This window comes from Punica granatum, chromosome 5 (assembly GCF_007655135.1).
Source record: "Punica granatum isolate Tunisia-2019 chromosome 5, ASM765513v2, whole genome shotgun sequence".
Taxonomy (NCBI): Eukaryota; Viridiplantae; Streptophyta; class Magnoliopsida; order Myrtales; family Lythraceae; genus Punica; species Punica granatum.
In genome coordinates this window covers 25,864,902-25,891,643 of record NC_045131.1, presented here as the reverse complement: position 1 = coordinate 25,891,643, position 26,742 = coordinate 25,864,902, and the positions used below count along the sequence as shown (strand labels likewise).

General features: G+C 37.6%; 2 protein-coding genes across 2 annotated transcripts; one reads left to right on the top strand and one right to left on the bottom strand.

The window, feature by feature from the left end:
* Nucleotides 1–7,933: 7,933 nt before the first annotated feature.
* On the bottom strand, nucleotides 7,934–11,097 carry LOC116206971 (GDSL esterase/lipase At5g45950). The gene is made up of 5 exons (XM_031539814.1): nucleotides 10,759–11,097; nucleotides 10,295–10,425; nucleotides 9,944–10,177; nucleotides 8,289–8,535; nucleotides 7,934–8,182 (listed from the first exon to the last, which is right to left on the bottom strand). Exons 1-5 carry the CDS (start codon nucleotides 11,048–11,050, stop codon nucleotides 7,992–7,994), a joined length of 1,095 nt encoding a protein of 364 aa, XP_031395674.1. The 5' UTR covers nucleotides 11,051–11,097; the 3' UTR covers nucleotides 7,934–7,991.
* Nucleotides 11,098–19,268: 8,171 nt separating this feature from the next.
* Nucleotides 19,269–26,462, top strand: LOC116208789 (apoptosis inhibitor 5-like protein API5). Its single transcript, XM_031542349.1, has 17 exons — nucleotides 19,269–19,413; nucleotides 19,540–19,682; nucleotides 20,062–20,223; nucleotides 20,413–20,512; nucleotides 20,715–20,780; nucleotides 21,049–21,146; nucleotides 21,259–21,333; nucleotides 21,420–21,569; nucleotides 22,351–22,416; nucleotides 22,508–22,573; nucleotides 22,667–22,777; nucleotides 22,997–23,086; nucleotides 23,165–23,271; nucleotides 25,266–25,380; nucleotides 25,479–25,544; nucleotides 25,639–25,742; nucleotides 25,907–26,462. The coding sequence occupies exons 2-17, from the start codon at nucleotides 19,596–19,598 to the stop codon at nucleotides 26,094–26,096; spliced, it is 1,653 nt and encodes a 550-aa protein (XP_031398209.1). The 5' UTR covers nucleotides 19,269–19,413; nucleotides 19,540–19,595; the 3' UTR covers nucleotides 26,097–26,462.
* The last annotated feature ends 280 nt before the right edge of the window (nucleotides 26,463–26,742 follow it).

Genomic DNA, 26,742 nt, shown 5'->3' with positions numbered 1-26,742 from the left:
GAACTTCAATTGTGATATCACCTCTAGGATACAACACGACCACTGAGATCTTCGTGCGATAAAAACGGAGATCTCTCCTTGAGACTTCTCTGAGATATTACCGTTGGAGAGAAATAGAGAGAAAAAGAGAAAGATGAGTTTGATGTTCTATTAATAATTCATAAACACCCACCCCCCTGTGTTTGTTTATATAAGGAGGATTCATGCTCTTTCATATGAGTTATGTCATTCCACACACGATCACAACTTTTCAGAAAAATAACCATCGCAGTGTCGTAATGTCCAAAAACTGAAGTTGTAACTCCGAGTATATTGAATATGGGCAGTATGCTCAGTCTTGCAACATATGAAACCAAAGTTGCAACTTTGAGTATTTTGACTTTGGGCAGTACACTCCGTGTTGCAACGCCCAAAATCCTGGAGTTCCAACTCCGAGTATTTCGACTTTCCTGCGCAAACTCCAAATTACTTCTTCCTCCCACAAGTCATAATCTACAATGATAATTTCACAACACTCTCCAACTAACCCACTTATCACTTGTACCCTTTGCACGACACATTCCAAAATTGCTTTGTCCTCCTCATCCTCTATGCCTCTCCAAGGCTCGGATCCAGTAGGGCACTCACCAATATCACGATCACCACACTCGGGATGTGTTGTAATTGGAACAATAAATAAATTTCTATCTTGTGGATAGAACTCCTTTTCCGCTTCGACATTAAGTTGGTAGTCACGGCCCCCAACCTTCGGCTTGAAGAAAGCATAATCAACATACCTAGGAGTATCATTTCAAAAATCCCCCGGGCATGCAAACCTAGGTGGTGAGTGAACAACCTCAACGTCTTCCCATTCCCTACTCCCTTCAAATTGCACAAAGGGAGTGTTGGGAAGGGTATACTCGGCCAAACAACAACGCAGTAATTAATCTTACTCCCCTACTAGTGTAATCGAAATAGGAATCAATCAAATTAACTAACAAACAATAAAGAAAAAGAATACTAAGAATTTTACGTGAAAAATCCCGATATGGGAAAAAATCACTGGACCAATCCCGAATCAACGATCCACTATCAATGAAAATTGCAAAATGTTTTTCATTAAGGGTAAACCCGTAGATCACCAAACTCAAGAGACACATTCTCTTAGATCCCTCAAATACCAAAATTCGTCACCCACAATGGGTGGATTACAAAGTCAGTTGAAACAGCATCTATAGAGCTCGAATAGAAATTATGTATGTTCAAAACTTTGCCCCACATGTGGTGAAGCCGCTACCAAAGTTTCGTCCTATTTGACGTCCCGATCGAGGTTGATCTAGCTCTGGTCGCACAAGAAAAAACTGCTATGTTCTCTGTATTTTGTCGCATATGTTGCTTCTCTGTACTGATCTGAAGCCATCTTTTCTTAGTTGTTTTGGTGGAAAAATTAACCCTCACAAAGGTGGGTCTTGAGCCTATTAAAATCTGATAAAAGTCCAGCATGATTTGAGCCTAACTTCCTCCAAATTGGAGGGATACTCAACAAACTCCCCCTCTCGACTATTTGGAGACTTCAAACATACTAGCTATACTTCGGCAAACATGAAACTTTTCCTTAGCGAGAGGTTTTGTCATCATATCAGCTTCATTATCATCAGTGTGCACTTTGTCTAGTTTCATCAACTTAGACTCCAACACATCTCTAATCCCATGAAACTTAATATCGATATGCTTCGAATGGAAAGTGAGATTCTTGGAAAGATGAATGGTGCTTTGACTATCATAGTGTAGAATATACCTCTCTTGCTTCAAGCTCAATTCCCGCAAAAACTTTTGCAACCACAACATCTTCTTGCAAACTTTGATCACCGCAATGTATTCTGCTTCCGTGATAGACAAAACGATGCACTTTTGAAGCCTTGATTGCATTGAGATAGCTCCCCCAGCAAAAGTCATCAAGTATCCCGAAATGGATTTCCGGGAATCGATATCTCTTGCCATATCCGCATCCATGTAGCCTTCTAACTCCGGCTTACCCATGCCAAAGTGTAAATACACCTTAGATATTCTTTTGAGATACCTCAAGATGCACTTAACCACATTCCAATGTTCTTTCCCCTGAATTGAAGAGAAAGAGACTAACCACAACACAAAATGAGCGATATTTGGTCTTGTACAGACCATGGCATACATCAAACTCCCTACAGCTGATGAGTAAGGGACTTTCTTTATTTCTTATTTCTTATTTCTCCTTCTCACTTGTAGGATATTGTTTTCGAGCTAAGTTTGAAATGAGAAGTAAGTGGTGATAAAATTGGTTTAGCATTACCCATATTGAATCGATCCAAAATCTTTTTGATGTACTTCTCTTGAGAAAGCTAAAGTTTTTCCACTCAATCTGTCACGAGAAATATGCATCCTAAGGATCTACTTCACCGGTTCCAAATCCCTCATGGCAAAGGACTTGCTAAGCTCTTTCTTCAACTCTGCAATCTTGCTCATATCATGACCAACAAGCGACATATCACCACGTATATTAGTAAAATGATAAAATCACCATCAGAGAATTGTTTCATGAACACACAATGATCTAAAGTGGTCTGTGTGTACCCATAGCTCAACGTGAAAGAGTTGAACTTTTTGCACCACTGTCGAGGTGCTTACTTTTGCCCATACAAGCTCTTCCTCAACCTGCACACCAAATGCTCTTTACCTTTAACTCCGAATATTTCAGGCTGCTTCATATATATTTCTTCCTCCAAATCACCATGCACGAAAGCTATTTTAACATCGAGATGGTCGATCTCCAAATTCAGACTAACTACCAATGCGAGAACAATTCGGATAGATAACATCTTGACCACGGGCGAGAAGATCTCTTCAAAGTCAACTCTTTTCTTCTTGTTGAGCCCTTTTCACTACTAGTCGAGCTTTCTATTGAGGCAGTGAGTTCTCTGTCTTCAAATATAGACCCATTTATTCTTCAATGCTCTCTTACCTTGTGGTAGCTTCACTAGGTCATACGTGTGATTCTAAGACAAAGAGTCCATCTCCTCATTCATCGCCTTTAACCAATGCTTCTTATGCTCATGTGTGATGACTTCATCATACAACTCAGGTTCTCCTCCATCAGTTAGTAACACATATTCATGAGGCGGATATCTTGTAAAAGGTTGTCTTACTCTATCAGATCTTCTAGGTAGATTATTTGTAAGCTCTACCTGCAACTGCGAGCCTGTATTATCCTCAGTCACATCATCATCTACTTAAGGAATGTCACCCCCAGTCATGGTTTCTTCATACTCACTAGGTACCTCTTCCACTCGATGTTCTACATCAACCGATACTGGAATAGAGATCCCGTGAGGAATGCTTACTCTGGCATTCTCTAAATTTTGTAAATTTCCGATTGTCTGGTCCTAAAAGAACACAACATCCCTGCTCATGATGATCTTCCTGCTATGAGGGTCCCAAAACCTATACCCAAACTCTTCATGTGCATAACCCGAGAAGATGTATTGTTTTGCCTTACCATCGAGTTTCGATCTTCATCTCGAGGAATGTGAACAGATGCCCTGCACCCGAAGACTCTGAGATCCTTCAACGATACTTCCTTGTCAATCCATACCTGCTGTGGTACATCTCCATCAAGTGCAACTCATGCGTAAGATTAATAAGATCAACCATTGTCCTTATTGCCTCACCCCAAAAAGACTTCGATAGTTTCGCCTAAGAAAGCATACAACGAACCCTCTCAACAATTGTGCGGTTCATCCTCTTTGCAAGTCCATTCTGCTGTGGTGTCTTTGGTACCATCTTCTCAAGTTTGATCTCATGAGTCCTACAATAGTTCTCGAAAGGACTCTTGTACTCACCACCATTATCAGCTTTGACACATTTTAGTTTCATGTCCGTTTCTCTTTCCATTGCTACATGAAAATTCTTGAAAATCTCAGTCACCTGATCTTTAGTTCTCATAGGATAAGGCCAAATCTTCTTGAAGTGATCATCTATAAAGGTCACTAAATAAAGTGCATCACCAAGAGATCTATCCGCACATGAAACAAACATCAGTACGCACAAGATTAAGTATATGATCGCGTCTAGAGGGACGACTTCTAATAAAAGAAACTCTCATCTGCTTCCCTGCTAAACAATGATCACAAGTGCTTAAGTGCATACCTTTAACGAGCAAAGACTACTTTCTAGCAAGAATGTGAATACCTTTCTTGCTGATATGCCCAAATCTCTTGTGTCATAGCTCGATAGGATAATCTTCAACAACATTAATCTGATTGGAGTTGTGCTTGGCATGCAGCCTGTAAAGAGTGTCTGTCTTCTAACCCTGTACCACAATCAACGAACCCTTGGAGAACTTCCATTTTCCATTGCTAAATTCATCACTGTAGCCTTCATCATCAAGCTGACCCCTAGGTTAATGCGAATTTCTAGAACATGTCTCACCTTCTTCAGAAGCAACTTGTAGCCAAGCTTGGTCTCTAGACAAACATCATCAATACCAACAATCTTGCATGACTGTCCATTTCCCATTCTCACATAACCATAGTCCTTGGTAGTGTAAGATGAGAAGAAATCTCGTTGAAGAGTGACATGAAATGAGGCACCTATATTTGCAACTCAAGTAGAATCCTAACACATGAGATTCACATAGGCTTCATCATAAATAATGTAGGTCTCTCCATTAGATGCCACTGTTGTAGTGTCGTCTTCCTCCTTACTCTCACTGTTACCATTCTGATTCCTCTTCAGAGCTCTACATTCCATTTTGTAGTGTCCTGCTCTCCCTCAGTGATAGTAAGTGACCCTTTTCCTCGTCTTCAACTTTGATCTTCCCCTCGATTTGTCACATGAGTTACCATGCTTGGGAGAGGAATTTCTACTTTGACTTCTCCCCCGTTGTTCAGTAACCAAAGCTTCAGACCGAACGGAAATTACAAAGCCTTTTCTTCTAGTCTCCTCATTAAATAAACAGTGTATCACTATGGCCAACGATAACTTCCCATTTGGTACAGAATTGCTCAATGCAACCACAAGTGTGTCTTAATTATCTGGTAGAGTTCCTAAAAGTAGACAGGTCTGCAACTCATTGGGTAGTTTTATCTCCAAGTTCGTCAACTGGTTAACAATATCTTGAAAATTACCCATGTACACAGCCATATCACTTCTATCTTGGTAACGTAGACGAACTAGTTTCTTCATGAGAAAAACCTTATTTTACGGTGTCTTCCTCGCATAGAGATTTGCCAACTTATCCCACAAAACTTTCGCATTTGTCTCCTGAGCAACATGATGATAAATACTATTGTCTATCCACTGTCGAATCAAACCAATAATCTTCCGATTTGCGCGTTCCCAAGCATTATCATACTTATCTTTTGGTTTCGCCGAATCTCTTTCAATGGGATCGTACAAGTCCTTGCAAAATAGAAGATTCTCCATATGAGACTTCCATATAGAGTAGTTGGTTGCATTCAACTTGAACATAGATCTTGTAGACTCCTCCATCTAGAAAAATACCGAAAACCTCAAACTTCTTTAATCGAGGCTTTGATGCCACTTATTAGGAAGCGTGTACTTGGCCAAACAACAATGCAACAGTTAATCTTCCTCCCCTACTAGTTTAATCGAGATAGGAATTAATCAAACTAACCAACAAGCAATATAGAAAAGGAACATCAAGAATTTTATGTGGAAAACCCTAATATGGGGAAAAGTCACAAAACCAACTCCGAATCAACGATCCACTATCAATGAATATTACACAATATTTTTCATCAGGGGTAAACCTTTGGATCACCAAACTCAAGGGACACACTATCTTGGATCACCCAAACATTGAATTTCATCACCTACATCGGGTGGATTACAAAGTCAGTTGAAACAGCACCTACAGAGCTCGAATAGAAATTATGACCGTTCAGAACTTGGCCCCACGTGTGTTGAAGCCACTGCCAAAATTTCATTCCGATCGGAATTCGTTTGGCATTCTGATCGAAGGTTGATCTAGCTCTGGCCGCACAGGAAAAAACTGCTTTGTTCTTTGTATTTTGCTGCTTCTGTTGCTTCTCTGTACTGATCTGAAGCCATCTTTTCTTAGCTGTTTTGGTGGAAAAATTAACCCTCACGATGCTGCGTTCTTGAGCCTATTAAAGCTCGATAAAAGCCCAATACGATTTAAACTCAACTTCTTTCAAATTGGAAGGATATCCAACAGGGAGCAAACCTGTTTCTAGAAACAGATGACGAAGAGAGTGGCATGAAAGGAGCCCGAAACCATTGGTATGAACTGACCCAGACTTTAGTGGGGTCAGAGCATCCCAACCCTCCTTAAATGACTTAACATTTATGGGTCGGGCCGGCCTTTTAAGAGTTGGGCCCATATCTGAAATGATCTTCTTAAAGCAGTCCACCACTTTGGGTGAGTGGACCCGGCTGTTAGGAGAACCTCGAGGGTCGATGGCCCTTCTCAAATAAAAGAGCTGCTGGTAGTACGTACAGTCCCCTTGCAGAACCACTTGCTGATAGGTGCGTGGCTCCTTCGTATGTCTTCTCCCTTATCATCTGCATCGACTTTCCTGCACTAGGGATCGGCCTCCACGTAATTTCTCCCTCCAAACGACAACCACAACACCAGCAGGAGCCAATGATGGAGAATTCACCATTTCCTCTGACAGACTCGCTCGATATGTTTTGCCGATGAAAATTGATTGGGCATATAAGCTGCCCTTGCAGGGATTGACCTCAGAGATGGGCACTATTTTTGCTGCAACTTCTTTCAATTTCAAGAATAAATCAACCCACCCTCTTGAGTTTCTCTCCCCTGGAAAAATCAATGCTCTTACACCCCCTTTTTTATTAGTTCCTGCAGCTTGAGAAACCTCCCAAAGTCGTTACTACGTGAAGCGAGAAACCATGTTTTATTTTTACCCTGAAATCTTGAAGACCATTGATTCGGATCATTTTCTGAGAGAAACTTCTGAAAGCTGTTCAACAACAATGTAGCTTCCTTTTTCTTCCAAATAGCATGAGAGTTTCTTACCCCCATGACACTCAGTGAAACGCAGCAAAGGGACGACTCCCACCTCTAAAACTAGGGCGAAAGCTTTCCTTTCTTTCTTTGTTAACTAACTACAGTTTCCTCCCACCCCGACATGGGGATTGGGAGGTGGACGACAAGAAGAAAAACCTTGCTATGTTAATATTTTTGAAATGGATTATTGAGAGCCTGAGTAGAAATTGAATCGAAATTTTTAGATCATAAAAATAATGAAGGATCGATATATAACAACGTCCGGGGCATTGTAAATCAACCCCGATGAGGGCTGTGGCGTTAGGAGAACCCCGACCCAGAGGGGCCTCGACGAGCCCAGCTCCTAGGAGGGTAGGAAAAAATCCGCGGTATGCTTAAAGAAGGAATGTCCCTCGCAAATCCCTTGATAGTCCGTCAGTTTTTTTTTTTAAGATTACCGAGAAATTTGCTAGAGAAAATTTGCAAGGGACCAATTCTTCGCAAAATCCCCTCTCTAAACTGACTTGTTCTAGTGATGCCATCTAATTTGAGCCGCGATTACATCTACCGGAAGGACTAGCCTGGATTAACACAGAATCCATGCTTTCAAAAGATATTATTCCTGGAACATGCATGCTTAGTTCAAAATGAGTGATTGTGATGTGCATTTTAGTTTTTAATTTTCGTGTATGTTTTAAAAGCTTATGTTTGTTATGTTGTATTTGATTAATGATCTACCAAAAGCGCTTAATATTTCACTAACGTTATGATTGTTCATTCCAAAGAAACATAATATGCATACATATGCCAGACGTAGGATATATATATATATATATGTGTGTGTGTGTATACATATACATCGGTCTTGTTGATGTGGAAACACATCCCCAAAGCCAACTTAATTATATATCTGATAGATCACAGTTAATTGGACGAAAAATTGGAATTCAATAATTAACTGCTTCAAATTTTCTGTTTATTTCTAGGATAGGAAATACGTAGTGAGGGAGGCAATAGCCTCGTCAGCGATGATCTTATACATCTTTTCAGTGGGATGAACAGCATCCCAGAACACATACTTTGACGGATCTTTGCACGTGCTCATCCCTTTGCACGAGTTGCCGTACTCCACAGTTCCAGTTCCGCAGCAACCCTTCGATATCTCTGTTATACCTGCCGCGCAGATTGTAGAACATTCGAACTGATTAACATAACGATCATCCAAATCTCGGATGCATGAGGTAATTAATGAGTTCATTGCGTGCGCACACTCACTCACCGTATCTTTTGGGGTTGTCGATTGCATTGAGAATAATGCCATATGCGTCGACAAAAGCAGTCTTCATCCCCGTCGAGGCCATTATGGCTTCCAGCGTGTGTTTGATCTTAGAATTGAAGGTGGAGGATACTCTGTTGTACTCTTCGTAGCATGATGTCGTGTCCATTATGGTCTTGACAATTGGCATGCAACCTACCGGTGGGACCCCCACCGTCACCAGTTTTCTTAGTCCCAATTTATGCATCACCTGCACAAGAAGAAAGACAAATCTTCAAAAATTATTTTAAAGAAAATATATCATCAATTAATAAAATGAATTATGTAGCTGGATGGATTAAGATTTGAGGTCATCTAATGGTGAAAAACTTGCTTTAAAAGCCAAATAAGATATTGTAATCTATATCAAAGAGAGGTGTAGTGTAGTAGCGTATGCTCTCACCTGGTAGTTAAGAGATTCTAGGTTCGATACTTAAATAGGACTACTCATGTCCATTTATTAGATATTTAGAATTTTTATTTCTTAATACTAGGCCATAAGTCTCCTTTCTAACCGAAAATTGACTTGTAGTGCCAACACATGCTAAATTAATGCTACCACATAGTAGGAATTGTTATTTATTTGTTTTAATTGAATATATATATATATATTACCGGTTAAATAAATATGGAGTGTATATTCAACAAAAATAATTAATTGCAAAATTGTTACTCAACTGAATAATATAATTTTAATTAACAAACTAATTCATGCATGATTCCAAAAAAATATTGGCCATACACTAATTCTATGAAGTTAATGGTCCCATTAAATATAAACGTGTATTATTTGAAAATAAGGATATCATAATATATTATTTAAATGATGTGCAAAATCAAATTTGTCAATTTGTAATTAGTATCTGTAATGAGTATACATAATATATTGACCATTCAATAAATTTACAACACACATAAGAGGTTATTGTTTAAAATTTAAATTTATAACTGAAAGATCTTTATTATTTTTAATAATTAAACTTATATTTCGAAAATCCTTATAATTATTGCACGAAAATAAACACATCCCACGCCGTAAAGATAGCACACTGGCTAGTTTACAAGATAGAAGGGGGGATTGACGAAACAAATATAGAAAGAAGACATTGACGCTATATGGGGTTGAATATAGTTGCGGGTCTCCCGACCTCTCAACGACCCAGAAGGGGTAGCTCCATCATTTACTATAGCCTTTATTATATGTCTGACCATTTTGCTATGTTCGGGACAAACATATCTTCTTCTTTTTTTTCCTTTCCAATTTCGGTTATAAAATAGAACTATGGACTTAATAGGAGAAACAACTAGATATTAAAAAAAAATCTACAATTAAGAATTCAAAAAATACAAAATCTCTTGGTTTTAGGTTGAGATTGATGAACATTATCACGCTAATCTCCTTTTGTCGATAATTATTGTTTTTTAGTGTTATTTTACACTAAAGTTCTAATCACAACGTCATCTTCCAAGGCTTTTTTCTGCTTGCACTTCCAAAGCTAAACTTAAGGTATTCTTATTGTGCATGACAATATAGTAGATCAGATCGGTCAATTTTCAAAGTTTTGCCTAGATTTGGTGTATAACAAAATTAAGTTTGGAGCAACTCGACTTTCTGATACCTGAAAGGTGCGTGACATTCGAGTGATCAAGAAATTCAGGTACTGTTCAATGGTGTACTGCTTGGACCGTGTGGGGTCGAGGTAGTAATTCTGGATGAAGTCATTCGTGCCCATACTCATCACAACTATTGAGTTCCTTATGATCTCATTTGCCGCTTTCTTCCCCACAGCTTCCCTCAGATGGATCTTGTAATGCAGGAAGTAGTCCAGCTGCTGCCTAACAGATAGCACGTTCTGTCACGATAACACAACGACCAAATATTAACAACTGCCATAGATCAAGATTATGGTTGATGTGAACATTAGCGGTAAATTCACAAAACAATAACAGTGAAAAGTTTGAGAGCTCACAGAGATATTTGCCGTGAAGTCATCATAACCGGAGGCTGCCGATGCGAAACTAACACCATAGCGTAAGTCAAACTTCTTCACTGCCGGGTCGAGGAATGCCGGGATCGCCTTTGTGTAGCCAAGTGCCTCAGCTGAATCATGAGACAAACGATAGAGGTATGAGAAATGTTCAAATTTTTATTCTTTCTGAATTGCACTTCATCAAAGCCCTGAAAGGACCCGAACCATATGGAAAGATCGTGACATATCAGTTTAGCAGAATTATCAATAATTGAGCCTTCCTTAGAACAAGTTCACGTAGTAATATCTTTCACTAAAAATGCAGAAATAGCAATCTAGTCACTCATGACAAGATAACGAATATGTTCTTCTTGCTGGAGAACAAGTTTTTGTGAAAATGTAATTCGTATTCAGTAGACTCAAATGCCGATAAGTAGAGGAAACATGATTGCAGATCTATGTACCGATGAAGTCAGTGGCGAGTCTTCCGTTGGTGAACCGTCCCGTGGGTCGGCCCCCAAAGAAGTTGATACCGTAAGGCGGGAAGTTCCCCTTCATCGGGGTACGAAGGATGTTGTTGTTCCCGGGGTCGACGCTCGAGTCTCCAAACACCAAGATACATGTTACGTTGTTCTTCCTAGCCAACTGCCTCATCTTAGAGATATCAACGGCAGGTGCCCCTCCAGTGAGCACGGGCTCCATAGCCATTGCCATGAGGAAAAGAAGCCACTCGACAATCATTCTTCCTCCCACCATCTTTTTTTTTTTTTTCGGTTGAGACCTTGAGCTAACTTCTTCCCCGTCAGGCCCTTATATAGATCGGTAGAAGTATGGGTGGAGTTCATTTTGTTTGGAAGTCACATGGTTTCTTAACGTGGTTAATGTGATACACGGAGCGAATCTAATTAATAACCTTTTCAGGAATTCATGTGGAGTTTATGTGATTAGTTTTTTTATAGGACTTATTTTGTATATATATGTGAATATATATATATATATATATATATCCTATATTAAGCTTATAGAAACAACATTCGTATGGAGATTCCAAACTTCAATCTTAACCCATATCAAGAGATCTCTAAAGAATACATAGAGAAGAAGCCCTTATCGATTTTGTTTATCGAAACTATCATGTTACTCTGGACATGGTCTAAGACAACCAGTTGCCTTACCTTTTTCTATTTTTATTTTTTCTCTCTCCATAACCTTATATTAATAGAACATAGAGAACAATATCTCGCTAGAATTTGTCAAATGGACTCACCAATATGGGAAAGAAGACGTACTCAAGCAATCATTATTAGTTAACAATTCACGTAACATGAAGAAAATTCATGATCCCTTAGGTGAATTGATCGGGTTTGAACTGGATTATTCGAGACCATTGAACTTTTTAATATCGTGGTACACATTTGAAACAATTCACGTATCATGCATATCTTTTGTTCAAACTCAATATATCTATGTGATGTGACTGATCTTGGTCTAAATCATTGATACAACATATCATCTAACAATTTCACACCATTTAAATGTTCCAAATTGTGGATGAAAATTTATTTTATTTTATTTTGTCATTTTATATTCTTTTTGGTAGTACAGATAGAGAGCGATAGTTATTTCCAATGGCGAGACAGTACGTAACATCTGGGGAATTGTCTGGTTGGCTTGAGCAGTCAAAAGGTACCGATGCTTTCCTTCAAATATCGTTTGGTTATGTTTACATGCTACTTTCAAATCTCATGCCAATCGCATTTATTTTCAGAACGGCTACCGTATAAGAAATTAATTAGTCTCATCTATATTTTATATTTTATATATTTATATACATACAGTCTCATCCATATTTTATATTTTATATACCTCATTACTGACGTGACATCATGTCAACGATACAGTTAGCAATTAAACCCCCATACTCCGATTCATTTTGCATATGTATTATCATAATCTTTTCTACTCTATATCTATATCTATATCTATATCTATATATGAATAATGAAAGCGATGACGAAGTGAGCCCAACTAAATGGTCTCAAAACGCTCGGTTTGTAAATAAAATTTTTTTAAATATTATAGATAGATATATAGATATATAGATATATCAATAGACATTATATAACTTTAAAAAACAAATCATATTATATTTTCGCTATATTTTGTATAATACGTTATTAATAGAAAGAGTAGCACATAAGCATGCTTTATTAAGGTCTCAGAATACGTCTACCACTAGATATGATTTCTCAAAAAGTTCGGCCTACCGTTTACGTAAGGTGAGTTATTCAATTATTGTTGTTGTTGTTCTAATTTTCTGCTTTTTATCGTTTCACCTCTAATTCTCGATCTCAAAAGTATGAAAATCATGAAAAACAAACCTCAACTTTTTTTCCCTCTTTTCTACGTCTACCTATATGTTATTATGACAAAAACTTTCGTTAAACTGAAGTCTGTTTGCGCGCGCACACACATATATATTTCCGTAATCATATACGTATCTATACACACATATATATATATATATATATATTTGAAGTCAAACATATATATACATTTCTGTATAAGTTTATATATATGTATCTATAAAATTTATTTTTACCTATGTAGTATGTACACAGCATATTGTCCTATCTTCGCTTTTTTTTAACAATTTTTAAAAAAATATGTATTAATTTTATTTTTTTATCTTTTCGAATGTCTTATAATTTATTGAGAGGAGCTAGTATCTAAGAAAGATTCATAGAAACTAAGAGTAGGCTTCACAAATTTTAAATATTTAAAGATTATGGCACCCGTCACTATTTTCTCTCTTTTCTGAGCTAAATAAAATCTTCACTCTTGTTTTTAAAAATTTTCATAACATACAGATATATAAATTTGTAGACCAATCGTTATTTTCTCAGTTTTTGAGCTTTTCCTAGAACAATTTTTTTTAATTTTCCTTTTTTGATAGGTGAATTTTTAATTTTTAATACGATATAACACCATATAAATATTGACAATGTTGAAGACCAAAAACTCATCCTACAGTAAGAAATTTCCTTTTTAACTTCTTTTTTTTTATGTATAATAACTTTTATTTTTCTAACCACATGCATTATCTCTTCTTAAATTGGTGAACTTGTGGATTATTTTGCCAAGGTGGACATGACCTCTTCAATTTTTTAAATGTAAGATTTTCAAATTTTTGCCTATTTTATGACTTATTTACCAACATACTAATTTTTTAATCTATGTTATCTTCAAAATGAAATATTTAATAATCTTGATGTTTATTTTTTTTATTTATGATAAAAGTTATTATTTAATCCCATAGATAATAATATTAAATAAGATATAAACTAAAATAATATATATTAATATATAGAGAAGTTTAAAATGCGCATATAATGTTTAATATCATAAAATTGATATAAAAAATTATCACATTTTATCCCATGCAACGTAAGGCTCTACAACTGGTATGACATAAAGCGGAGTTGTGGTGGGCCTAGATAGATGGCCTTAAAACACACAAATTGCTAAATGAAATTTTCTCAAATTTTTAAATATTTTTATTTTGTATGGGCTTTTCAATAAAAATGATTTTCTTTGAATTTTTAATAGATACTTTGTCTTTTAAATAATTTTTAAAATATATTTTGAGAAGAAATATTTGCTAATTTTCAAATAAGATATTGTTGATCATATAGTATTTAATTTAATAAATCATGAATCTTGAATTTAATAAATTTAATATTTTTTTATAAGATATATCTATATGATATAATATTTTTGAACTTTTTTTAGAAGATTTTATCATCTACATAATAATATTTGATAACTTGAATTTTTTTTAAAGAAAATTTAATAAATAATCAGGTTGATAAAAACATCAAAATAAATATATAATTATATATATGAATATCTAAGTATTTTTGCTTAGTCATTGGTGAATTCAATTAACATTATTCATCCAATTAACAAAAGAGAAAAGACATCACATTTTATCCTATAGCGCATGGGGCTTAACAACTAGTTCCTTGGCTATTAGCTAGTGTTGCCCGACTAATTCTCAAAATCCACGTGACCACCTTACTTAAAACCACTAGTTAAGCCCTCAGAATTTATGATCAATTCTTTTCTTTCTCTCCACTATAATAAAAGCCAAGAAGCGCATTTCGTCTTACTTTTTTCTTCCATAAATTCCAATACTACATATACTTCAATTTATAAGAGTTATCATATTAAGGACATAATTATAAATATGACAAAATAATTACCCCTCTTTGTCCCGCTTTTCTCTCGTTCTTTTTCTCCCTCTTCCAAATACAACTTATGTGCAACTTATTTTCTTAAAAAATGATATTTGAGACTATGGTATTGCGACAATGTATGGGAGTACTTAATAAGACGTGGATTTGATTGTGACGGGAAGAAAATGAAATAAAGGAACAGGATAATCCATCGATGAAGTTTAATAAGACACGTGCATAGAGCAAGCATTTATCTAATTATAACTTTAAAGCATTCTTAAAAGATACTGTCAGAACAATTAATATTTTAACTTGTTAATTAAAGTTCAAAGTGGATAACACATTTTTATATAGGGTTTGAGGTTTAACTTCAGAAGCCATGGGTTCAAAGTAGTCCTAATTGATTAACGAGAAATTAATTGCACTGTATTCGGTAGGGTTTGAATGAAAAAAGGGAACGTAAAGTCATCTTGGCCTCAGACTTATTATATGAAGATGTATTGATCCATAATTAAATTATCACTTGACATGATCCATCGATTGTTGGTCCTGAATTATTGAGTCCTTGAAGTCCAGTACTGGTGAACTAACTAAATGTAAGGAGTTATGATATAATCAAAAGAGGGTGTAGTGCAGTGGGGCATACCGTAACTAAGGGGTTTGATACTTGATAGGATTATTCATATCTCTTTATTAGATATTTATGATTTATTTTTATTATACTAAGTCCATAAATCTCCATTGCAGAGAGAGAGATTTGATGTAAACATGGCCACTACAACAAATATGAATGGTCCCAGAAGGCGGGCCATTTTTCTTGATACGAACAGTTACGAAAGATTACGAATACTGGACTTTAGTGAAATTACATCTCTAAGATCAACTCCGATCACCATACTCCATCGCCTCCATATGAGTGAACGATGTCATACGCCTCTGTTATGAGAAAGTCTCATCCATAACAACTTTATCATGTGACATGTATTAAAAGTGGATAATTATTCAATATATCATTATAGGTGGTTACGAATCTATGACATAATACTGTTTAAAATTAAAATATTGATTTTTATTGAATATTGTGAGTAATGTCACGTGACATGTACCTTACACATAGGACATTCTCCATTTACTTGTAAATCAAAGGCTCTTTTGCAGGAAAGGGATTTAATTGACTTGGAAACTAAAGATTATCGTAATATATTCTCGTAAGTGGAATTTACATTCGTATTTTTTTCCTTCTCTTATCCTTATAACTGGATCCATGCCCTTCTTTACAGCTGAAAGAGAGACTCTCGTATACCAGATTCTCAGACTGCATAAACATGATCCACTACTTAGTTACGGTTACGCAGATTGGATCCGCGTGATGACTTCATGAGTCATCTGATGAATATGGTGTATATGCATGGGTCGATTATTATTATAATTCAATAGATCTACGGATGGAACCCCGAAAGGAGAGGAACAGCTCAATATCCATAGCAGTTTCTCTGTGGCATAAATGTATGTGAAGTGTGGTCTTTTATGAGGGAGGCCCAATATGTGAGCTGTATCCGACTTGTTAGCTCAATTTGAGTAAATGACCACAAGTTCTGGGAAATGTATTAATGGCAAGACCTGCTTCTCTGCCGACCCATTTATCTGGAAATTCCGTGCTTTGAACGTTTTTCTTTAATTCCACTTGCCAGGAGGCATTAGAAAAACCGAAATCTTTATATAGAGAAAGGAGGTACAGTATGGTGATATACGTCTTCATTTGGAAATTAAGAGGTTCTACGTTTAATTTCGTTATCTGACTACTTATGTGCCATTTATTAACTATTTGAATTTCTATTTTATTGTCTTAGCTAGACTCATGGGTCTTCCTTACTATTGAAAAAGAAAAAAGAAAGAATTTTCATATATATACTGACGTGCGCCGGTTCAAAAAGTTCGGTACTTATTGTTCTTAATCAGAGTTTTGGGTTTGACTCTTGTGGTTGTAGAATAACCACACGATTGTGAGAGTTTTAACCCTTTATGAGTTAACTGAACTCGAATTGGATTAGTAAGGGCATATTGAGCATCAAGGATATCAAGTGCATACTAAAAAAGGAAAATCTTGAGATATTATTTTTACTATTTTTGTATCTTATTTTTTAATTTCCCTTGATTAGTCAACTCAACTCGAATTGGATTAGTCATGGCATATTGTGCATAAGGGATATCAGGTGCATACTAAAAAAGGAAAATCTTGAGATATTATTTTTGTATCTTATTTTTTAATGTCCCTTTATGAGTCAACTTAACTCGAATTGAATTGCTCTCAGGGATATCAAGTGCATACTAAAAAAGGAAAATCTTGAGATATTTTTTTATTATTTTTTTATCTTATTTTTAAATTTTCCCTTAGCATACTCTATGCTGTCTAAACTCGATCTACACGGTTCTTTCTATACAAACAGTGTTTTCACAAGAAATCTGACCACAAAATGGGAGTGAAGATCAATATATAAAACCAAAAACCTTACTTAAGAAAAATAGACACATTCAAACCCAATCGTGTCGGTCTTTACATCTCATTATTTTAATAATTACTTAGATCACCTCCAGCGGTCATTTCATGGGCATCTTTGCACCAAATGGAAGTGTGCGAGACGCGCATGGCTGCTGGAGTTGGCTCGGTGCATAGAGATGAATAGGGGGCTACCCCTGGCAACCTTGGGCCCCATGCGACAACCTACATTTGCTTCTTTTTTTTAAAAAAAAAAAGCCGTTGTAGTTATTTATGTTTAATTAATAATAATTAATCCTTACCAAAATATTAATAATAATTAATAATAATTACATCTAATATCTACATTTAATTAATTAATATAATATGTATGTGGGTCCTCACTAGAGACTTGAAAACAGAAACTCTTATTGTATTGGGAAGTCTCTCTTTTTATTGAGTATCTCCGAATAATATAGCGCCTATGTGACAGAGTTAGGTCCAATGCAGAGACTTGGGAGAAGACTCTTTATGGAGATGGTATTAGCTCACTCAATGTTGTCCGACTCTAGACGGTTCTTTCTGTACTAACTGTGTTCTGACAAGAAATCTACCAGAAAATGGGAGGGAAGATCAGCATTAATTCAATTAAATTCAATCGAGCCCTCGAGGTTTAACACCAACCACATGGGCATGGAGCTGATGAGTTTGACTTTTACACAAAGGCTTTTGCATTTCTATATAAGGTAAATGGATTAATGTTCTCACCTACCAATGCCATATAGGGCATTACTCTTTTCCTATGGTACCGGCTACATCGTGGTTCCCTATATGTTGATAACCTCTCCGACGAGCTCCCTTCCCCCGCTCCGCGTCTAATAATTTTCTTATGTGACTATGGTGACATGAAGGCGTGGAAAGCCGAAAGAGTATGTGGAGAGCGAAATAGGGCGGCTGAAAAATTTGAGAGAGTTCACAAATTGGAAACTGAAAAAAAAAATAAGAAAAAAAAAATCAAAGATCAACAGCACATTCAAACTCTTCCCAGAGGAATCCTTTCCAGAAATCGGGGCGGACAACGGCTGGAATATCTCCCCAGTCTTCTTTGGGACGGAGGAGATCGGCGAGAAACTCCGAGCAATGGGGGCTTTGTCGCGTGCCCGCAGCGCCCCCTTGAGGCCACGATCAGGTCAGGGGAGGTGGGGGCTGGCAACGGAAGCCCCCACTGTTGGGAGGGAAAGCCCTCCGTTCTGATTGATTGTCACCATCTTTTTTAAAAAGAAAAATATTCTGGTTTTAATTTTTTTAATTTATTTTCTGATTTCAATTTTCGTATGTTCTCAGAGACAACTCATTTGGATCACTCAAAACGTTAAATTCGTCACCTATAATGGTGATTTACACAATCACCCACAACAGCACCTAGAGAACTCGAATATGAATTCCTACTGTCTAGAACTTAGCCCTACGCACGGTAAAGCTGCTGCCAAAGTTCTGTCCTGATCGAAATTCGTTTGATATCTCGATCTAGGGTTGATCTAGCACCGGTCGCACAGTAAAAACTGCTTCAGTTCTGACCTGAAGCTATGTTTTCTGCTCTATTGTGGTGCCCTTTTAGCTGGAAAATTTACCTTCAAAATGATGGGTCTTGGGCCAACAAAAGCCCTATAAAAGCCCAATAAAAATTGAGCCCAACTCATCCTCCAAATGGAGGGATAAATCCAACATCGAAAGGCATTGCTAATCTTGTTGCATCTACTTCCGAAGTTCAGCAGTAGATGAAGAGGGCTATTGGATAAATGTTATATATCTTAATTCAGTATTTCCAGAAACAAATTCTATTTTGTGGTCTATAATTTCTCGATGGAACTCTCTGACGAAAAAAGTAATATCATGTACATTTAATAAGTCAATGTCAAAATTGATGTAAAAAAAAGTAAGAAATGATGTCATATCAGATGTTTTCATCTACTATTAAAAGATAGACAGACAGAATGGGTCATTTGATATATACTTAATTTGTCAAGGACTAATTTGATGTAAATTTTTTTTTTTAGATATGATTTGATGTATAGTCAATCTCTCTAAACTGTTAGTTTACTGTTTAATTTTTCATGTTGGTAGGGTTGGTTAGGCCTTGCTTCGTGAATGGGTGGCCATCACTCCTTGCGCACCACGCAAAACTGAGGCCCGAGCCTCGGGACGGTGTCGTTTGCTCGCTGACAATCGTCCCGTCATCCACTGGACGGTACAGTACGGAAGCTGCCCTCCCTTCCGTCAAAACCCGCGGAACCGTACGCCGCAGTTCCCTTCCTTCCTTGCTTTTCTCCTTTCAGCCGGCACTTCTCAGAGCAATTCATCCCTCTGTCGAGCTCTCAAACTGAGCCCAAAACCCTAATTCAGAAGTACGTCTGCCATTGATGCCCCTGAGCTCGGGAGCTGAAACCTCTGAATTAAGCTTAGCTTATGCGAAGTGACATTCGATTCATCATGAATCACTCACATCTCTTCTCTTCCGATTTCACTCTCAGCTGAAACAGCTCCTCCGACTGCTCTGCTGCTGCTGCCGCTGCTTCTGCCTCCGCCGATGACGGACCTCTCCGAAGAAGCCAAGCACATCGAGAAGCTCTACGAGTTCGGGGAGCGCCTCAATGAGTCCAAGGACAAATCTCAGGTGATTATTATTATTTTTTTTGTTCCCATTCGCTCGGCCTAGGGTTTATCGTTCCTTCATCTTTGCCTAGTTTAGGGTTCAATTGAACGTGGGAGCTTTGTTTAGCCCGGGAATGTTGATGTAGCTGGTGAAGTAGCACGGGGTAGAGTTAATTGATAGGTCTGGAACTGAATTCAGTTCTGTTGGGATGCAATTCATGCTTCTGCTGCTAGCTTCTATGTCTCATCTTGAAAGAAAGTGCATCTCTTGCCTGCTTTTTCTATGAGGGTTTAGTAAAACCCTGGCAAATTCGAAAACACATCGTGCGTCTTCTGTACTTATTGTTATAGATTGTTTCCTTCGACATTGTTTTTGAACCTCCGATTGGTACTTGTGGCAGAATGTGAAGGACTATCAGGGGATAATCGATGCAGCCAAATCAAGTATCAAAACGAAGCAATTGGCCGCACAGTTAATCCCAAGATTCTTCAAGTTCTTCCCTGACCAGTCCGGACCTGCTCTGGAGCGCCACCTTGATCTACTTGAGGAAGAGGATCTTGGGGTGAGTTCTTTTGTTTTTTCTCTGACACTGCTTGAGTAGTCTCTGTGCAGAAATACGAGTCATGTCTATAATTTGAGTTGCACTAGAATCAGAATTGCTACTCCAGTTCAAGAGGTTCTGTTTTACCTTGTCTTTATTCGTTCGTCCCTGAAATTAGCTTTTCCCCCTGTTATATATGTATTATTGCAGGTTCGAGTGCAAGCAATTCGAGGGCTTCCGCTATTTTGCAAGGACACTCCTGAATATGTCCCTAAAATTGTTTACATTCTCGTGCAGCTCCTTGCAGCTGGTAAATCTACTTTCTCCTGTAATCAATCCTTAGTTGAGGCATCAAAGACATGAATTCTTTGAAATAGTGGTTTTTCTGTTCCAAACAGCACAACTTGGTTCTTTTTTTAGTATTATCTATATCAATCGTTGGTATTAGTAAATAAATACATATGCTCAAGCAGTTTTGAACTGATAGTTACCATTGGTGCTTTCTATTTCAGAGGATTTTGTTGAGCGGGATGCTGTACATAAGGCCATTATGTCATTGTTGAGGCAAGATGTGAAAGGTAATATGCCTTGTACATGTATGGACTAGGAAAATATACGACGGTTGTTAATCTTTGACATGGTAAATTTGGATAAAATTTTGGAATATAAGCAAGAAGCACAATACGTGGAATTCTGTTGTCTAGGTTAGTTTTGAGTTTTTTCTATTTCCCTTGTTCTTGTTTTTCCATGTCCTCTGAAACAAAATATACTTAATCTTCTACCATCTGAAATTGTTGGATCTTAGGACTGTTGTGAAATAGCACTTAGCTGATCCTCTTTGTGCAGCCTCCTTGACAACCCTGTTTGGTCGGATTGCAAACGTGGATGAGCCTAGTACTGATGAACTAATACGAGAGAAGATTTTAAGCTTTATTCGGGATAAGGTACGAACACTGGTTTAGAGAGTTGCAATGCAAGTGGCATGTTTTATCAAGTTAGCAAGATGGTTCTAGCTAAACGATGATCAAGGACTAAGCAATGCAATGTCAACTGCAGGTCTTCCCAGCAAAAGCTGAGCTTTTGAAACCTCAGGAGGAGATGGAGAGACATATAACTGACTTGATTAAAAAGGTAAGCTAATTGCTGTTGTCAATACCATGGACTTGCATTCTTGTATATCTATGACAAGCTCCTGAGAATATGTGATTCTATTTTAGAGCTTGGAAGATGTAACTGGAGCAGAATTTAGAATGTTCATGGACTTCTTGAAAAGTCTAAGTCTTTTTGGCGATAAGGCGCCACCTGAGCGCATGAAAGAGCTTGTTGGACTTATTGAAGCACAGGCAGACTTGGATGCTCAGTTCACAGTAAGTTTCCAATAAGTATTTGAAGCTGATAATATCGTATTGGCATATATGCCCTACTGCAGTTTGTCTGAACCAAGTACTGAGTGTTCTAACTGGCTTCAGTGAATCATAATATAGAATCTTATTAGAAATGGCAGTTCATGTCATTATGATCTCAAGGAAAAGTATTGATAGAGCTTTTGATTAAAATGGAATCCTTGGACATTAATGATTTTGAAGCATTACTGTAGTGGCAACATAAGTATCACTCTCAAGTGCTGGTTAGTGAGACGAAAATGTTAATGGTGTGTAAAGGATCGATGGATTTAAACTCATGTCAGATGAGGTATATAAATGGTTGTATTTGGGTTAAAGTGGGTTGCATCAACACCAGCTGAGGGAGAGGAGAGAACCTCTCAAGTGGTTGAGGGCATCAGCCAGAGGATGTCCTTCAAATACGAGCAGATGAATTTGCTTACCAAAAAAAAAAAAAAAAACACACAAGTAGTCAAGTAGTATACATGGTGGGTGGGGAGATATCTAGAAGAGACGACTCTAACCCTTGAAGTGTCTTTCCCATGTCTATACATTGAGCAACATTCTTCTGACTGTTGTGCCTTGGAATGATTATCTATCATGAAAGTGCTGAGGAGCTATTAAATTTAGCTGATCATGAATTGCTTGCTCACTTCTCTGTTGCTACTGACTGAACACTTCAAATAATACTTTTTGCATGGGTTCTAGTCTCTGCTTGACCAGTCTTACCTTTCTTTGACAATAACACCGTATCTCAAAAATGCAGGTCTCTGATGCCGATCACATTGACCGTTTGATATCATGCTTGTTCATGGCTCTTCCATTTTTCATTGTAAGGCCATTTTAAATTTCTAGTATCTGGTCCAAGATACATCAAATATGCTGAAGTCAAGGCATGCTCATTGCTCAATCCATTTTATCAGAGAGGCGCTTCAAGTAGCAAGTTTCTCAACTATTTGAACAAGGACGTCCTACCAGTTTTTGATAAGGTGGGTCTAATGCCTAGCTCTCCTCATCGCCAATATTTTAATTTCACATCCTCCTTTCAAGAATTTATGTAACTCGCTCTCTCTTTTTATCAGCTTCCAGAGGAGCGAAAGCTGGACTTGCTCAAAGCCCTTGCTGAGATTTCACCCTACACAACACCCCAAGATTCACGTCAAATTCTTTCTCCTATTGTTCAGCTTTTGAAGGTACAGTGTTTTTTTTAGCAGAACAGAACCTATACTTTTACAACAGATATTCGTGTTAGACGTAATAGAGCTTCAACTTTTGTTAACGCTAATTTGTTCTCATTTTGTCATTTCAAGTTGCATGAGATTTTTTGATGTAGAAGCCATACAATTTTCTCTTGAATTTGAATACTTTCAGGTGAATGCACTCCTATAAATATTGTTTTATGTTGTTTCTAGAAATACATGCCTGGGAGAAAGACTGGAGATGAGATGAACTTTACATACGTCGAGTGTCTCTTATATGCATTTCACCATTTGGCTCACAAGGTAGTTGGCTCTTCTGGACTTTTATTTGTTAAAATAGATTCTGATGACAAATTGTCTAAACAAGTTCTTGGTGAATAGGCTCCAAATGCAACAAATAGTCTGTGTGGTTACAAAATAGTTACTGGCCAGCCATCCGATAGGCTTGGAGAGGACTTCACAGAACATTATAAGGAGTTTATTGAAAGGTAATTTATTCCTTGCCACTAAGACTCCATATTAGTAAATAATGCGAAGTTTTCTTTTCTCTAAGGCCACTTTTGGTCATTAGGATAGGATTGGAAATAAAAGAAGGAAAGGATGGGATTTTAATCCTAAGGATTACTTTAACCCTAATCCTATGTTTGGAGCCAACTAGGATATGTATGCAGGATATAGCCATGCAATGACCAATATGACCTCATTGAAATAATTTCGGGGTGGTAAAGGCCCCACGATCTTGACCGAATCTGTCCCCATTTTCTAATTTTTTTAAACTGAAAGAAAAAATGAGGGGAAAAAATACACAACCACCGGAGGCCCCTGACCTTACCGAATATGTTCTAAATTTTTCAACCAAAAAAAATATCTATTCTAAATTTAAATTCCTAATCTTCTTTTTTTCCCTTTACGTTTATAATTTCTGATTATAACATTTTTTGAAAACTTAAAAATTTAAAAAATTCGGTGAAAATTTAAAAAAAACACACACACAAACCATTGGAGGAAGGGAGGTGGGGCTCGGTTAAGCACTCCCTGACGAAATCTCCTTCTCCTACCCCAAGAACTCTAAAACTAAACATTCCTTCTTCTCTTGAAAACTAGACATTCCTTCTTCTGACCAGAAGTATTATCAGCACAACAAGCCACACCCAATGAATCCATTGGGCTATCGAGATGGGAGAGAACCAGGAGATTCCCGGCAATGGTGGCTCAATGCCAGCAACCAGAACCCCGATCGAGGTCGCTGGCGCAACCTGCTGCTGCCGGCAACCTCGATCGGGGGTCCGGTCACCGGCATCGTGCCCCACCTCCCTTCCTCCGACCTCCCATATTGATAGCTTAAAAAAAAGAATTGCCTGGTAGATTTTGAAAGTTAGATTCTAGCGTGGAGGCTTTTTTGTCTTTTCTGTCCGAATAATATTCCAATCTGGACCTAACCCACTCTCTGGGCTGGATTTGGGCCTTAACTAATAATCCTGTCCAATCCTTCCAAATATCCTATCCTAGTCATCACAAAAACACCGGATAAGGATTCGAGAAATCCTATCCGGTCTCATTTCCGGTCGACCAAGCAAGGTCTAAGTGTTTATCCTGTGGACATAATCGATCCTTTGCCTACACAAATATCTCATTTTATGACCACTGCATTTGCTTATCTTGGAGACTTTTGTAAGCTTCCTGCAAGCAGAAGGGCCTTACAATGTCATATCAATTTCTCGTGTGCTTATTTGTGGCCTTTAGCGATTTAAGAGATGATACTTATTGAAGTTGAGATTCAGAAATATCAAAATTTGTACCAGTGATGCTGTTGGAAAAAAGTAGATGCATCTATCAACCTATCGATGACACTAAGGCTCTGTCTGCTGTGGGAAAAATATTTTACACAAGTAAATTCCTCATTTTCCTATGTTTGGTAGCGCACAACCATTTGGTTAGCAGGAAAGTGTTTTTGGTCAACCTACAGGCTAAAGGCAAAAGTGGGAAAAATGAATTCATGTAGAAATTTCCGAAATTCATTTTCTTGGCTGCCCTACTCTCTCTCTCTCTCTCTCTCTCTCTCTCTCTCTCTCTCTCTCTCACACACACACACACACACACACACACACCGGCCCAGCTGACACATCTCTCCAAGCACATGGAGATGATTTCTTTAGTATCCTCCCAAACATGGGAAGATAAAACTATTTTCGCGGAAATTGTTTTCCAGGTAACTAATTTTCCCTTGGAAAACTATTTACGTGAAACAAACGGAGCCTAATAGCATGCAAACTTGTATCCTTCGTAGTATTATGCATGATCTAGCATACCATGGCGAGATATGCGAGTCAAGCAACACTTTTATTCAAACTATACTTGATCATGCGATGAATTGTCTATTAGGTGAGGAAAGGCTACCTAGAATTGATCCAGAATGACAACAACCGAATATTGAAGTTCAAAAACTTACACTTTGGATCTCTTCGTGGCTCATCTGCTGCAGGTTGAATGTAGTTGAGGAGCTGACCAGGGCTACCATGAAAAAATTAACTCAGGGAATGGCTGAGCACAACAAAGCTATGGCATCTGCTAAGACTGAGGATGAGAAGAACACAGTTGTATGTTTCTAATCTAATAATCCTGTTGAGCCGATGTTTGTTATCTATTCCCTGATTTACATTTAATCACGGACATATATATGTTCGATGGCGTGCAGAAAACCCAGAAGCAGAATGCCACATCTGGACTGCGAACTTGCAACAATATTCTTGCTATGACAAAGGTGAAGAGACGATCAGCCTCTGATGACTTAAAATTTTTCCTTAGTAAAATTCAATGAAATTTAGTCTTGACTATATTATTATGATTTTTATCAGCCTTTACATTCCAAGACACCTTCATTCATTGGAGACAAAAGCATCACCTTGTCCTGGAAAGAGGCCACAAAAGCTTCGGCGCCTGCTGCGACTAACGTGCCTGGGTAAGTGCCTCCAGAATCTGGGGTTCTGAGTCTGGAGATGATGAGAGTTGTGCCAATAAGTGCTGATGATTTTCAATTTTGACCACATATTTAATTTTTCCTCTTGGTCACCGGGCTCATGTTGAACCAATATCTAAGTTATTTGAAAACATATCTTTATGCAGAGGCAAACGACCTGCTAGTGCAGTGAATGGTTCTAATAACACGGCATCTAAAAAGGGCCGTGGAGCAGGTGGGATGCAAAATCAGCTTGTTAACAGGGCACTTGAAGGCTTGTCTCAAGGTGGAAGAGGCGGTATGAGGGGAAGAGGGAGGGGTTGGGGTGGAAGAGGAAGGGGAAGAGGCTATCGGTAGTCCCACTTGTTTTTTGCAGAAGTATGGGACAAATCAGATATCCATCAAAACCCGAAAAGTTTGGACTGTCAGTGGAAGCTGCTGATGTGTTTGAGTTCTATTGTGGGCAGAGTCTGGTTCAGTATGTGAACCAGACATATATCGTTTGTAGAATTGATTCGGAGCTGGACTAACTTAACTGATTGTATCAATTCTGGCAGATTCTTAGATTTGTCGTTTGATAGGATCCCAATTTTCCTTTGATGTTAGGTGAATGGAGGGAGTTGTTTATATGTTTTTTGTAACTTTGAAGTGAGTGATCGATTGTTGATTTGTAGCCACTCCCGTCTTCTAATTCATAAAAGTAGACGGTTTTTTTTTTTTTCCTAAGAGATAGTCTGAACCTGTTCGTGTTGTCTACTTGATGCTTTGTTCTTCTTGGACTTGAGCACAGGCCATGAAGCCTGGTCCTGAAGTCGGGTCATATACCGGAGACTTGATTTGAAATAAGTTATTTTGCACCCTGATTTCTTAAAGGGCTAATTATCTAAAGCGGCACAATTTTGTTCTCAAATTTTCAATTCTAGCTTGATCGTTGGGAAATGGCACATAAAGGTTTGACTTTTTTTTTTATTTTTAAATTTAGCATGTCATTAAATATTTCGTC

Coding starts and splice junctions, on each gene's coding strand:
- LOC116206971 (XM_031539814.1), bottom strand. CDS start 11,050: ATGGTGGGAGGAAGAATGATTGTCGAGTGGCTTCTTTTCCTCATGGCA. Junction 10,426..10,758: donor ACTCGCCACTGACTTCATCG/GTACATAGATCT, acceptor CTCATGATTCAG/CTGAGGCACTTGGCTACACA. Junction 10,178..10,294: donor ACTTCACGGCAAATATCTCT/GTGAGCTCTCAA, acceptor TTATCGTGACAG/AACGTGCTATCTGTTAGGCA.
- LOC116208789 (XM_031542349.1), top strand. CDS start 19,596: ATGACGGACCTCTCCGAAGAAGCCAAGCACATCGAGAAGCTCTACGAG. Junction 21,147..21,258: donor TAAGCTTTATTCGGGATAAG/GTACGAACACTG, acceptor TGTCAACTGCAG/GTCTTCCCAGCAAAAGCTGA. Junction 22,574..22,666: donor TCCTACCAGTTTTTGATAAG/GTGGGTCTAATG, acceptor TCTTTTTATCAG/CTTCCAGAGGAGCGAAAGCT.